This window comes from Apium graveolens, chromosome 8 (genome assembly GCF_009905375.1).
Source record: "Apium graveolens cultivar Ventura chromosome 8, ASM990537v1, whole genome shotgun sequence".
NCBI lineage: Eukaryota > Viridiplantae > Streptophyta > Magnoliopsida > Apiales > Apiaceae > Apium > Apium graveolens.
The window spans coordinates 263813477-263828737 of NC_133654.1; the positions used below are offsets into that span (position 1 = coordinate 263813477).

Here is a 15261-nt window from a genome sequence, read left to right on the forward strand (position 1 = left end):
TAGCTATGCTTTTGTCCTGACAAATATTTTAACTCTACGACTATCACCTCGTCTGCAGATTGATTTCCTTCATCATCGTAAGGAGACTCAGAAATCTGCATTTGAGCATTGCTGCTTTTATAGATGAAATACTGATGCTTGACCGAGTCATGTAACTTGGTCTTTTCAACTTCCTGATAATCATTATTCTCGGTTTTTTCAACTCTGTCAGAAGGGAAGTACCTTGACATGGATCAAATGTATTGTAATTGATGGTCAGAAAAATAAACAGAAGATTTTGAAGAATATTTTATTAAAATCACCTCTTTAAATTAGAAGCTGGATTCTTTCTGAATTCAGATTGTCGCATATGATTCTAATAATATTTAAGACTGCTAATTATCTTGTGTTGATTAATATACATTTACAAGAACTTGATCACTCACAAGACCTAGATTACTATCTTTCATACTTGTTCAAAACAGTTTCAAGAAAGCAAATTAAAAAACAAATGTTCTTTCACCCATTCTGTATATTTGAGAGCCATATTGTAACACCCTACTTTCATCTTGTTTCTGATTATGATTTTTTTTTTAAATTGTAGCATATGTTTAGTTCATATTGTTGGTAACTATTCTCAACAGACAAAAGGCTAGAATAGACTACGATGAAGTTTTTGCACCCGTTGCTAGAATGGAGACAATAAGGCTCCTGATCTCACAAGCTGCTCAATTCAAGTGGCCTATTTACCAGATGGACGTGAAATCAGCATTTTTGAATGGCATGCTGGAAGAAGAAGTATACGTGAGTCAACCTCCTGGATATATAAAAGCTGGAAAAGAAGGAATGGTGTTAAAATTGTATAAGGCATTATACGGTGTAAAGCAGGCACCTCGAGCATGGAAACCCCGTATAGACACATATTTCAAGAAGAATGGGTTTATACAATGCCCTTATGAATCAGATTTTTATGTGAAGGAAAGGCAAGGTAATATTTTACTTGTGGCACTTTATGTTGATGATCTTATTTTCATGGGGAACAATGAGGACATGATTAAAGATTTTAAAAAGGAGATGACACAAGAATTTGAGATGACAGACTGAGGCTTGATGAGATATTTCCTTGGTATTGAAATGAAGCAAGATAAGTCAGGCATTTGTATCTCCCAGGAAGCATATGCTAACAATATTTTGAAGAAATTTAGAATAGAGCATTGCAATCCAGTAGCAACACCTATGGAACAGGGAATAAAACTTTATAAATTTGAGGGAGGAAATTCAGTGGAAGCAAATTTATATCAAAGCATGGTTGTAAGCTTGAGATATCTTACATGCACCAGACCTAATATTGCATACAGTGTTGGAGTAGTAAGCAGATTTATGGAAGATCCAAAACAGTCACATTGGAATGCAATTAAAAGAATTTTGCGACATATTCAAGGAACAAAATCATTGGGATTGTTTTATTCAAGAACAGTTGACTACAAATAAAGGGATACTCTGATATTGACTGGTGTGGAAACGTTGATGATCGTAAAAGCACGTCTGGATACCGTTTTTTATGGGAGACACAATTTTTACTTGGTATTCTAAGAAGCAACCTATAGTTTCATTGTCAACTTGTGAGGCAGAATATGTGGCAGCATCCTATTGTGTTTGTCATGCTATATGGTTAAGAAGGTTGCTTAGTGAATTAAGAATCCCACAGCAAGCATCAACTGAAATTCGAGTTGACAACAAATCTGCAATTGAGCTTGCTAAAAACCCAGTACACCACGAAAGGAGCAAACACATTGATGTTCGATTTCATTTTATTCGGGAACATATAAAGGAAAAGAATGTGCACTTACGATACGTTGTTAGTCATGATTAGATAGCAGATGTGCTCACCAAACCACTGTCCAAAAATTTTCTTGATACTTACAAAAGGTTATGGGGATGAAAGATCGAAAAGAGTTAGTTTAAGGGAGGAATATGTTGGATAAACTAAACTCTTGTGTTTATTGGAATATGTTCCCGAAGGTGATATTTACTATAAGAGAATGTATTAGGTCAGATTCATAGAATTTAAGTGATGTATTTGTTTCAAATACATGTATGATGGTTTATATTCTTATTCTCCTATTATAAATGGAGAAGTCTGTATGATAATATTAGGATTAATATACATATAGACAATTCATATGCTGATATACTAGAATTATATTACAATCATACAAACTATTCTCAACACATATCCGCTGAAGTTCTGCCCATGTATCCTAAATCACCTTCGATTATGCTATGAACATATTTATCTAATAAATTCTGATAGATTAAAATTAGGGTGATCATGGTTCATTTTATTCTGGTTATGTGCAAAATCAGGATTAAATAATACTTTTTTGACAAATAAGGCATATAACTTTACAAATTAGTATCTGTTTTGTTGACCCTGACCTGGAACAACAGAGGATAATTATCCAACTGGCTCGGACTAAATAATAGTACTTAAAAACAATTATGATTTATCAAAATCAACTATTTTTAAATTACACAATTTTATTAAAAAAAATGCGTGTCATTCAATTTTTAATTACATTTTAGGTTTTTTTGGAACAAAAACGTTGACAGCAAGGCGGTTCATCATCTTCCTCTTTCAGGAGAGGAGGTAGATATTAAGAAACCGAACGAGAAAGATTCTTTTGACGTCGATCATGCTGTATGTACGAAACCGAAACCGAACACGAAGGAGGAGAAAAAGGTGATACCTCCAAGAGAACAACGACTGGAGTGGTATATCAGCACTTATAAGAATAAAGACAAGCTTTTAGCGGATGATGAAGAAGATATCGAACCTGATGGAACTCATTCTATGACCTTTCGAGATTTAGCTAGTTTTCAACTTGATCTCTTCGAGTCCGATGTTAGTATATATATCCTCTCTATGCTATTATTATTTCCTTGCTTAATGGATATGATGGTATCTATAATTTTGTGATTTTACACCCTTTATTTAATATTTTGGTTTAGTTTTTACAATGTTACATTGGATTTGAGGTGTTTTTAGTAGAATTGTTGACAATTTGAAATTACTGATAGTTTGTCAAATACTTTAGGGATTTGATGTTCAGGAGGATCATAAGAAAGTGAACGATGCTGGTTTGATACGTACTTATTACTACCCGGAAAAAGGTATATCTCCAAGTGCAAGATACGTGCCTCCGATCATGGAGTGTGCACGTCAAGCAATTGAGAAGTATAATGCAGATAATGTTAGTCTGTTTTTTAACATTGTCAATTGCCACAACCACATTAAATCTTTGTAGCTTATGTTTCTAAATTCATTTTAACAGGGTACTCACTTTGATCATGAGAATGTGATCAGGACAAACGTGGAGCTTGCTTCTCCCTATAGGTTCTATATCACATTTGACGCTGTTGATGGAACTCGAGGCACTAAGGAAAACTTTCAAGCTATAGTTAATTTCCATTTCCCTACTACTGATAGGACGGTTAAGATGGTTCGACTCAGCCAGCCTCCTCGGTATTTTTTACTTGAAGATATACCTAAGGTTCGTATCTGTCTCTTTTCTTCACTTTTTCTGTTTTCTCTGAACTTCATCCTTAAATCCTATTTATTGTATCGTTGTCTTTCATTGTTGCCAAATGCAGTTGACTTTTTCTGTTTTAGGTTCTGGATTCCCCCCCACTGAACATTGTTAGTTGTCAAAAAATTAAGTGGAGATCTAGGGTCATTATTGTTGTGAATATCTGTTACAAATTGTGTTCTGTTGGCATTTTAATGTGTTAGACCATGGAATCTAGTTCAGTTCTGCGTCGTACAAATATGTCAACCATTTTGGGAGGATAATATATATTGCAAATATGAAATATGGCATTGAAGATTGACACTATAGAGTTTGTCATGCCTACTTAATTTCCTGTTTGTTACATCACAGTATTTAAACTTTTTTTGAACTATTTGATGTAGTATATTAGTAGCAGATTTTTCAGATTCTTATTGTTTTATGTATAATTTATGTGCTATATCATGTTTTGTCCCTGCCTGCGGTTAGGTGCTATTAGTCTGACAATTGACGAGTAAGAACATTTTCTGTTGTCAGCTAATGCTTAATGAGAGAGTGAGAATATAGAGTGATTGAAACTATCAAACATATGCAACAAACATATGATTCGAAATGTAAAACATTTACGGCTACCAATTAAGTAACCAATATCAGGTTAACCCTTCCTCCCTAGTTTTAAAAAGGAAGAAAACAAGTGTAGGGTAAATAAAGTAGTTTCACTTCCCTCCGTAATTATGCTCCCGAGTTTTTAAAAAAAGCGAAAGCAAGTGTTATCGAATACAAATTTAACAATCTTTCGTTCCAAAACTTTCACTCCAAAAACGGGATGAAAATACTTTACCTCCTAATCACTTACTTCATTCTCATTAAAAAACTCGAGAGCAAGCCGTAAACTTGAACTTATGCTCATAGTCCAATTCTTCCCCGTGATTTCTTGTATATTGTTTTAGACTCAATCAAATCGGGTTTATAAATGTTCAACCCAATCTATAAGAAGTAAATTTTTAAACCAACCGTTTACCGAAATATCTCAAATATTTAAGTTACAGCATGCCAAAAGACCGATTAAACATTAAACATGGTCTTTAAATTTTGACATAAAATTTTAACATAAAATTTGAACAGTAAGATAATATTGATATAAATCACTCATGAGCTTAAATGATACTGATGTTTTTGAATTGTGAATTATGATATTAAATTAAATTGGACCTGAAAGGCTAGGAGTATGGGAGACTACTAACGGTAAATGGGCTTCTAAAATGTAATGGGCTTATGATATGGGCTTGAAATACTAATTTTATTACAGTTTTGAAGTCATGCATGTTACTTATATAAAAACTGTATTTTTAAAATTAAAATTATAAAAGTAGTTTTTTAAACTGTGATCTTTTATCTTACTCTCTTCTTATATCGGAAAAAAAATATTAATCATTTGTCCCAAAAATATTGGTCACATTTTGTATTAAAACAAATTAAGTGTAACAGTATATATTTGAATTTTTTTAGTGATATACGTTAATTTACTGTAAATAAATATGTTAACATTTTATAGGTTAATCTACGTAAATTTTGGCTTAATATTGCTAAGTACGGAAATGGTCGAAGGATGTTGATTAGAATTTCATTAGCAGTTGGGCACTTATCATATATCTTCTCGTACTTCTTATATATATGGTCTTTGCAGATTAGTCTACATGAAATTCTAAATTACCTGCACGGTTGGCTTGGTTAAGATGGTCTGTCGCTTAAATTCGATTTATCCTGAAGGTAACGGCTACAAATTTACTACGATTTAAAAAAATTATTTTCTCATGCACAAGAATAATATAATACGGATCTGATCATGGAAACTCATTAAAACCCTAACGCCAACTCCATCCTTCTGAAGACTCTTGTACGATTTCGATACGTTTGTAAATAATATTATAGTTGTAAATAATATTAAAATTGATAGATAAGAAAATTAAAAAAATAATAAATAAAAAAATTGTGTTAAATTGAGAGATAAGAAAATTGATCAATAGAAGGAAAAAGAAAATCTGATATATAAGAAATATATACTAAACTATAACTGTAATGGGGTATAATTTGGTTTAACGGTTATTCCTTATTTTGGTTATTAGGAAATTAAATAAATAGTGTTATACGTATACTAAACTATTAAATTGTCAAACTATTAGATATAGTTTACTTATCCCGCTAAATAACAACTAAAACATCTTATTAAACTACGACCATAACTTCTTCCTAAGTTTTTATTATTATTATTATTATAAATCTATAATTATTATATATTTATATAAATATATTGAATTTATCAAATGATTGGAAATTGGATAAATAAAAATTAAAAATTATTTAAATATTAAGGGAACTCGTGCACACTGCACGGGATTTAAGCTAGTATATTAAAAAGTAATTCAATCCATGACACACGCAGTTGTAGTATTGAGTATTTGACTCATTTTATTTTGCTCGCTTTCTCCCCTTCTTTGTTTTTCTCCTAAATTAAAATCATCTCCATCCCTCCCCCATCATTAAATCATAATACTTCCGTAGAAAAAATAAATTGTTGTAATCATTAAATCTCTTAAAATCTTGATTTATTCCTACTTGTGATAACTGCTTTTTTTCTTCAGTTTAAATAGACACAAATCGCAATTTAAATGATTTATACATTGAATTGAAAATATTACAGTTTTTTCCCAGATAAACTAGTGTCAGCTACCGAAATTCTTGAGTTTGTTAATTCTGCATATTTTTATCCAAATACTTTAATAACTTATATAATCTTTTTAACAATTCAACTGTGGTATCAGCGGAAAGAAGGTTTTCGAAATTAAAGTTGATAAAAACCTACTTGAGGTCCATAATGTCACAAGAACGTTTGTTTGGTCTTATAATTTTGTCAATGGTAAAGGGACTTCTGAAAAATATTGATTTTGATGTTATCATCAAAGATTTTACATCCAAAATGCTCCTAGAAGTCAATTTTTACGAATTTTTAGATTTTGTATTAAGTCATGAATAATAAACTGTTTGAACAGTTTTTTTGTAATATTTATAATAAAAATTTAACCGCTTTAAATTATTTTCATAGTTTTTTTGGGCGCCCCGATTTATTATTTCGCCCAGGGCCCCGAAAAGTTAAGGATCAGGTCTGCATGTTTATCGCCCATTTTACGAAATCGAGGGTACCTGCGAGCACCTCAGACTTGAGAGTTGTTCCGTATATTCTTTGTTGAATGATAATGATAAGTCTGAGTGTAACAGCCCGCACTTCCGGACTATTAACTCTACATCAAAACTAGTACAAAATACAATTTATTGATCTAAAATAATATCACAGAGGTGTCTATTACAAAAACGCAGCTAAAAGCGGAAACCCAAAGGTCAATCTACTCCAATTCTAAGTCTACGAACTCCAATGCTAACCAACTCGAATCTTAGACGAAACCTGAAATTGTAAGTAATGAGCTATACAGCCCAGCAAGTAACAATCGATCCAACTAGTAGGCCAAGTAACATGAACAAATATAACAAAATACAATATTCGATACGATACGATATACGAAACAAACACTTTCGATACATATTCATATTCCTATTCTTATTCGATACACACAATACACATACCACATAAACAACGATAATTCAAAATCCTTAATCCATGCCACGATCACTACAACCCGGTGGTGACGGTCCTAAATTTTCTGAAAACTGTCACTACAATCCGGTGACTACGGTCCTAAATTCTTATTCGATATTTTCACAAATCATGGCATAAATCAGAGATCCAAAATTATCGTCTCGACACAACACATATACAACAATACGTATACTATAACACACAACACTTTCAAATATATCATCACTTAGCCCATATTTTGATAATCAAATATACACGCATAATACACAATTTTGACAACACTAGTAAAATCGATCGAAAACTTATCTCAAATACTGGTCAGGTCGGAATTTACTCTTTTCAACCCTCTAAACGATGTTTTCTTGGAAGCACGAAACACGAAAGCTGTAGAGAACGAAAAGAGCTTTCCGAAAAGTTCAGGATCACTGAATTCTGACTTACGGTGAATTTTTTATGAATTTTACAAGACTGCTGATTTTTATGCAAAAGAGGCTTACGAATTTTATGAATAAAAACGAGGAAGACGGGTATGGTGTATTTATAACCAGGGGAGGAACTAGGGGGGACCAAGGGAGCCCTGGTCCCCGCCAACTGCGGAATAACCCCAAAATTTTAATATAAAATTTAAAAATTTATTATCAAAAATTTTTTTGGTCCCCCTAGATTTAAAAAAAAATTGAAATTGAGAATTGATTATTCAAAATTTTATTGATTTTGATAATTATTTCATTCAAAATAATATTGATTAGATGGAAATCATGGAATTTGTTCATTAATCTTAATAATTAATAAATAAACATATAAGATAAAGATAGTACAATTTGAAACAAAAAAAAAAGATGCTTAAAACTAAAGTCTAAAAACAGAACATACTTGTTCAGTTGTTCTGCTCCGGTCCTAAAACCCCCAATACACACTATAGATACAAGTTACAAAATTACAATCCCTAATATCATCTCTCTTTATCTACTCTACATTTGCATCTAATCCGTAAATATGAGTAAGAGAAAAGAGATTACATCATAATTTCAACCCAAGAAGAAGCAAACAACTACTTGTGAAGATGAAGAACCTTTTGCCGCCTCAATTGAAGTCACTAGAGATGGAGTTGAGCCTCTGATTTTTGGTGGGATAAACAGAAACTCCGAGCAAAATCCTCAAAATCCAGAGATTGTTAATGAAGGTATTGATTCTGAGAACACTGATGAAATTATTGATTTCAATTCGTTAATACGTGATTCTGGTTTGCGGAAAGGCGTGCACATCTCAAATAAATCGGTATGTTTTCTACTTTTATTTATTTTGGTCCCCCCCCCCATGTTAGATTCCTGGTTCCGCCCCTGTTTATAACGATACAAAACCTATATATCTTAATCTACAAGTTATCCATATTAGAATCTGATCCAAATTTTAGGCCCAATAGTCTAATTCAATTTTAAATCCTAGTCCTTGTCTAATTTTAATACCCTTTTCTATTATTCTATTAATAATCGAATTCTAAAAATTACGGGATATTACACTGAGGCTATTGAACTTGTCTATCATATAAAAGATATGGGTTAATTATCCAATAGGGCACTTATTGCGTTCAAATATATCAAGTAAGTTATTTAGCAAAAAAATATATATATCAAGTGAGTCACTGATTACAAAATTAATTCAAATGAGTAACTCATTTAAAATTTTGTATCAAAAATACCATTCTATCGTTAGTCGAAATTCTTAAAAGTATTATATATTGAATTTGACACATTTTTTATGAATATATTACATCCAAATGAAAGGTTCCGAGTTCTACTATTTTTGTAATATTGTTATATTTTTAAAATTTTATCAACTATTTATTTTTAATTTTTTGATTATTTTATTTGAGTCAGTTTTGTAATTAGTGACTCACTTGATACATTTAGACGCAGTGAGTGATCTACTTGATAATTAATCATGAAAGACATAGATAGGTTTACGTATGTCGTGGGTTCTTGCAATGGGTTGATTTGTTTAGTGTCTTTTGATAGTCGTACATTCTTGTGGAACCCGTCCACCAGAAAATCAAAAAGATTGCCAGATCATGAATATAAATATACACTGTGTGGGTTTAGCTACGATGAATCCAATGATGAATTTAAAGTATTTGCATTCATTGCTTATGGTCGTGATGATGATCTTATTGAAATATATAAAGCTTCGGTTTATGGCTCAAAATCTGATTGTTGAAGAATGATTGAAAATTTAACTTTTGAGGAAGGATTGGGTCCAGGGAAATTTTCATGCATGTGGTAGGTTTAGAATTTTTTTTGAATATATAGTATTCTTGAATCTTTGTTGTTTTTCTAGTTAAACACATTCACCATTTGACAAAGTTCGAACCCATGACATCTAGGATAAGGAGCGAGGGAGCTCGAGAGTCGGAGACCCCTACACCAAGAGTTGGGTTAAAAATGTACTCGCTTGAGAGTTGTTGCTCATCTTTCACAAGGGCAATCAGATGAGTGTATTCAGGTTACCATGACAAGAGGAGATAGTACAGACTACAGAGTAATTTATAGATTTTTAGATATTTAAAATTGTTGTGCATATATTGTGTACTTGATGATTCCATAAACAAAACATCTAAGTGGATTTCACTTAGTGAAATAATGTAGCACTCGACGGATAAGAATTAAAGTCCCGACGAATAACTCATTATAGTCCCGACGGATGTTAACTTATTATCCATCGAGTGAGTAGCTTATGTAATGTTAAGTCTGTAGCACAGTTCTGTATACATCTTTGTATAAATTCTGTAGTAGCCTATAAGTCATGTTGACTTTAACTAGATATGCAGAATAGGTTGATTAATTGTATATAAATGATGTCTTGTAATTCTGCATAAGTGAAATGAAGTCAAGTGCCAAAATAGCTACCGACGGATGATTAACAAAGTCATCGACGGATGATCAAATGACTATCAATAGATGTTTAATATAGCAGTCGACGGATGATCAATGAAGCCATCAAGGGATGTTCAGAAAGTCGACGGATGATCATATATCCGACGGATGTTCATAGAATCCGACGGATGATTATATAAAGAATTCAAACAGCAGTTGAACAGTGAAAGCTGAGCACAGCCGTCGAGATGTATACAAATCTACTGTGGAAGCCCATTAACTGGGTAATAGAGGACGAAAAGCAGCAAAGCTTAAGACTGATAGTTTTTATATTTATTCAGTCTTTTTGACTTTGTAATCTTGGTAATATATAAACCAAGAACGTAGCAAATAGAAAAAAATGTTGAGAAACAAAAACAGAGAAATCTTTGTAAGCAGAATCATCAGCATTTCCCTGTATTCTCAGCAATTCAATTTGTAAGCAGCTGTGAGCATTCCTACACACAGAGTCCTCTCGATATATAATATATATCTCTGGTGGAATTGTTTAAATCCACTAGAAAGTTTTTAAGACTTTTTTTTTAATTACTTATGTTTTGATTCAATTAAGTTTCTATTCCGCATTGTGCTAATCAAAACATTATATTTATATTCGAGTTGAACATTTTTATTTTGAGAAAAAAGTTCAAGAATTCCATTCAACCCCCCTTCTGTAATTCTTGCTATATTGTTGAGGGACTAACAATTGGTATCAGAGCAAGCTCTTAATCTACGAAGAGTTTAAAGATCAAAACAATTCAGCAAGATGAACAAGAAAGACGTTGGAGTCAAGATTCCTTTTCTTGATAAAGATAATTACCATCATTGGAAGGTAAAGATGCATCTTCATATGCTTTCTCAAGATGAGGCCTATGTGGACTGCATAGAAAAAGGTCCTCATGTTCCAATGAGAGCTGCAACAGGAAACGAGCCATCTGTTCCCAAACCAAGGCATGAATGGTCTGATCCTGACATTGAACAAGTCAGGAAGGATAAAAAGGCCATGAACATTCTGTTCAATGGAGTTGATGCAGACATGTTTGACAACATTATAAACTGCAAAACTGCCAAGGAAGTTTGGGATACTATACAGATAATCTGTGATGGCACTGAGCAAGTTAGAGAAAATAAAATGCAGCTCCTGATTCAGCAATATGAACATTTTCATAATGAAGAAAGTGAGTCACTCACTGACATTTTTAGTAGATTCCAAAAACTACTAAATGCTCTTAAGTTACATGGAAGAGTCTATCAGACTAAAGACTCTAATCTGAAATTCCTTAGATCTCTTCCAAAGGAATGGAAACCAATGACAGCCTCATTGAGAAACTCACAAGATTATAAAGAGTTTACTTTGGAGAGACTGTATGGCATCCTGAAGACCTGTGAGCTTGAGATAGAGCAGGATGAAAGGATGGAGAGAGGAAAGAAGAAAGGAGGATCCATTGCACTAGTTGCTGATCTGGAAAAGGAGAAGGAAGTGAAGATGGAAGCTGTAGGATCAACTTCAAAGGTCAGTGAGAGTAGGGCAAGGGTTTTGCAGCAGAAAGTGAAGATTCATTGAGCCAAGATGACATGGAGGACATTGATGAGCACCTAGCATTTCTTTCCAGGAGATTTGAGAAGCTCAAGTTCAAAAAGAACTTTGGAGCAGCCAAGCCAAATAGAAACATGGTGGATAAGTCAAAATTCAAATGTTTCAAATGTGGCTTGGCAGCGTATTTTGCAAATGAGTGTAGAAAGTCAGATTCCGGTAAGAAAAGGTTTGAGTCTGTGGATTATAAGCAAAAATACTTTGATTTACTCAAACAAAAGGAAAGGGCTTTCATTACACAAGAGAATGACTGGGCAGCAGATGGTTTGGATGAAGATGAAGATGTCAGCTATGTCAATCTAGCCCTAATGGCCAAGTCTGATGAAACAGAGACAAGTTCCTCAAGCAATCAGGTAATCACTACAAACCTTGCACATTTATCTAAAGCTGAGTGTAATGATGCCATAAATGACATGTCTACAGAATTGTATCATTTGCGTGTTACACTTAAGTCTCTTACTAAAGAAAATACTAAAATCAAATAAAACAACTTGTTTTTAAGTGAGAGGAATAATGTGCTTGAGTCTCAGTTTTCTTGATTTTGAGAAACTAAGGATTGAGTGTAAGATTGCCAAGGAGGAATTAACTGAGTCCTTGAAAAAGGAAGAGATTTTAAAGAAGCAGCTCGAGTGTGAACAAGAGGTGATTAAAGCATGGAAAACATCCAGGGATGTCCATGCTCAAATCACCAAAGTTCAAGGAATTGAGTCTTTTTGTGATGAAGCCTGGAAAAAGAATAAAGAGAAAGTAGAACCCAATTTGGTAGATGGTTTGCTGACAGATGTAGACTCGACTGATGATGAGGACTATCCGTCGGATAACAAAAAATGTTATTCGTCGAAAGATGAAAATCCTCATCCGTCGGCTGTGAGCAAGCCCATTAGCAAAGCCAAACTAATCAAGCTAAATGAGAAGTATGGGTCTGTTTCCAAGAATTTTGTTTCAGGAGAGTCAAGCCAAGTTAAGAAAGGGACAAAGGTTAATGTTGGTCACATGACTGTCAAACAGTTGAGTGACAGACTTGAGAAAATTGAGGTAAAAACAGAGACTAAAAGGAAAAATAATAGGAATGGTAAAGTAGGGATTAACAAACATAATAACTACACACCTGATAAATATGCTCCTAGAAAAATCTGTGTCAAGTGTGGTAGTGTAAATCATCTGTCTGTTAATTGCAAATCTGCCATGCCTACTCCCATGTCTGTTCAGTCTCAATTTCCTAACATAAATGCCATGCCTCCCATGCCTGTTAATGTTATGCCTACACAGAATATGAATGCACAGTTTGCTAATATGCCATTTGCACCTAATCCATATTATGCTGCATACAGTATGCCTCAAATGCCATTTAGCATGCCTTACTGGAATAACATGTTTACACCAAGCATTCCATTTCCTGTTAGCCATAATATGCATGATAATTATATTGCATTAAATGGTTTCAAAGGCCCAACCCAAATGACTAAGGAAGAATCTGAAATTCCTAAGTCAAATGAGTTAAGACCTAAGAAACAGAAGAAGAAAGCTAACAAGGCAGGACCCAAGGAAACTTGGGTACCAAAATCAACTTGATTTGATTTTGATATGTGTAGGGAAACAGAAGGAATCTTTGGTACTTGGATAATGGTTGTTCAAGACACATGACTGGTGATTCTACCCTGCTCACAAAGTTTAAGGAGAGAGCTGGCCCAAGTATTACTTTTGGAGATGACGGCAAGGGTTATACTGTGGGATATGGCTTGATTTCAAAGGACAATGTCATCATAGAGGAGGTTGCCTTAGTGGATGGTCTTAAACACAATCTGTTAAGTATCAGCCAGCTTTATGACAAAGGCAACTCAGTAACCTTTAACAAAGAAGCATGTGTTGTGACTAATAATCAAAGCAACAAAGTGGTTCTCACTGGTGTAAGAAGAGGAAATGTGTACCTAGATGATTTCAACTCAACTAAAGCTGAATCTGTAACTTGTCTTCTCAGTAAAGCAAGTCAAGATGAAAGTTGGCTATGGCACAAGAAGCTATCCCATTTAAACTTCAAGACCACGAATGAGCTGGTAAAGAAAGAACTAGTAAGAGGCATTCCTCTAGTGGAGTTTTCAAAGGATGGACTGTGTGATGCCTGCCAAAAGGGGAAGCAGATTAAAGCATCATTCAGGAAGAAACTTGATTCAGCAATTGAAGAGCCTTTGCAACTGCTTCACATAGATTTGTTTGGACCAGTCAATGTATTGTCAATTTTAAGGAAAAGATTTTTCCTAGTAATTATAGATGATTTCTCAAAGTTCTCTTGGACATATTTCCTAAAGTCTAAAGATGAAGCTAGTGAAATCATCATCAATCACATAAGGCAAGTTAACAATCATCCTGATTTCAAAGTTAGAAGAATCAGGAGTGACAATGGAACTGAGTTCAAGAACTATGTCATGAGAGCATTTTGTGACGAAAATGGGATCTTGCATGAGTTTTCAGCAGCAAGGACTCCACAACAGAATGGAGTAGTGGAAAGAAAGAACAGATCACTTATTGAAGCTGCAAGGACAATGCTTGAATAATCTAAACTTCCAACATATTTCTGGGCTGAAGCTGTAAATACTGCATGCTACACTCAGAACATTTCTCTGATTAATCAAGCAAGATGCATGACTCCCTATCAATTGTTCAAGAACAAGAAGTCAACTCTAAACTTTCTTTATGTCTTTGGCTGCAAATGCTATATCCTGAGAAATCAAACTGATCTAAATGGGAAGTTTGATGCTAAAGCAGATGAAGGAATTTTTATTGGATATGCTGTTGGTAAAGCATATAGAGTGTACAATCTAAGAACCAACATTGTTGTGGAATCTATACATGTTGTGTTTGATGATAAAAAGATTGAAGGACTGGAAGATGGAGATAACCATGAGAGCCTCAAATTCGATAATGTTGAGATGGTTAGTGATGAAAGTGATGATGAGAGTGATCAAGAAACAGTGTCTAAGGATAATGCAGACAAATCTACCACCAATGAAGCACAAAACTCAACATCCGTCGAGTTGCATAATGCTTCATCCGTCGGAAGGCAATCTGTGTTATCCGTCGGAAGACAACCTGCCTCATCCGTCGATAATCAAAATTCACCATCCGTCGGGTTATCAAAAGGAGCAGGAGGTCAAGAAAAATCACCTACAGAAAATTCTCCCTTCTCAAATCAAAGATCCATATACTCAGGGGGAGTTTCTAGCAATCAAAACTCAATCACACATCAAGACAATCATGAGGCCTCTTCATCTAGAGCTAATCTACCTCAGCAAAGGAAATGGACAAAAGATCACCCCTTTGAGCTTATCATTGGTGATGTGTCTTCTAGAGTTCAAATAAGAAGAGCAACTCAGGAAGAATGTCTATACAGCAGCTTTCTATCAAAGGAAGAACCAAAGAAGGTAGAAGAAGCTTTGTTGGATCCTGACTGGATTTTAGCTATGCAGGAGGAGCTAAACCAATTTGAAATGAATAAAGTATGGAAGCTGGTACCCAAGCCTAAAGGAAAGAATCCAATAGACACCAAGTGGGTATTCAGAA

The 15261-nt window shown here is 33.9% G+C and overlaps 1 protein-coding gene across 1 annotated transcript; it reads left to right on the forward strand.

The window, feature by feature from the left end:
- Nucleotides 1-1540: 1540 nt before the first annotated feature.
- Nucleotides 1541-3832, forward strand: LOC141680884 (uncharacterized). The gene is made up of 7 exons (XM_074486980.1): nucleotides 1541-1747; nucleotides 1853-1908; nucleotides 2566-2884; nucleotides 3078-3233; nucleotides 3315-3533; nucleotides 3653-3679; nucleotides 3773-3832. The coding sequence occupies exons 1-7, from the start codon at nucleotides 1541-1543 to the stop codon at nucleotides 3830-3832; spliced, it is 1044 nt and encodes a 347-aa protein (XP_074343081.1).
- The last annotated feature ends 11429 nt before the right edge of the window (nucleotides 3833-15261 follow it).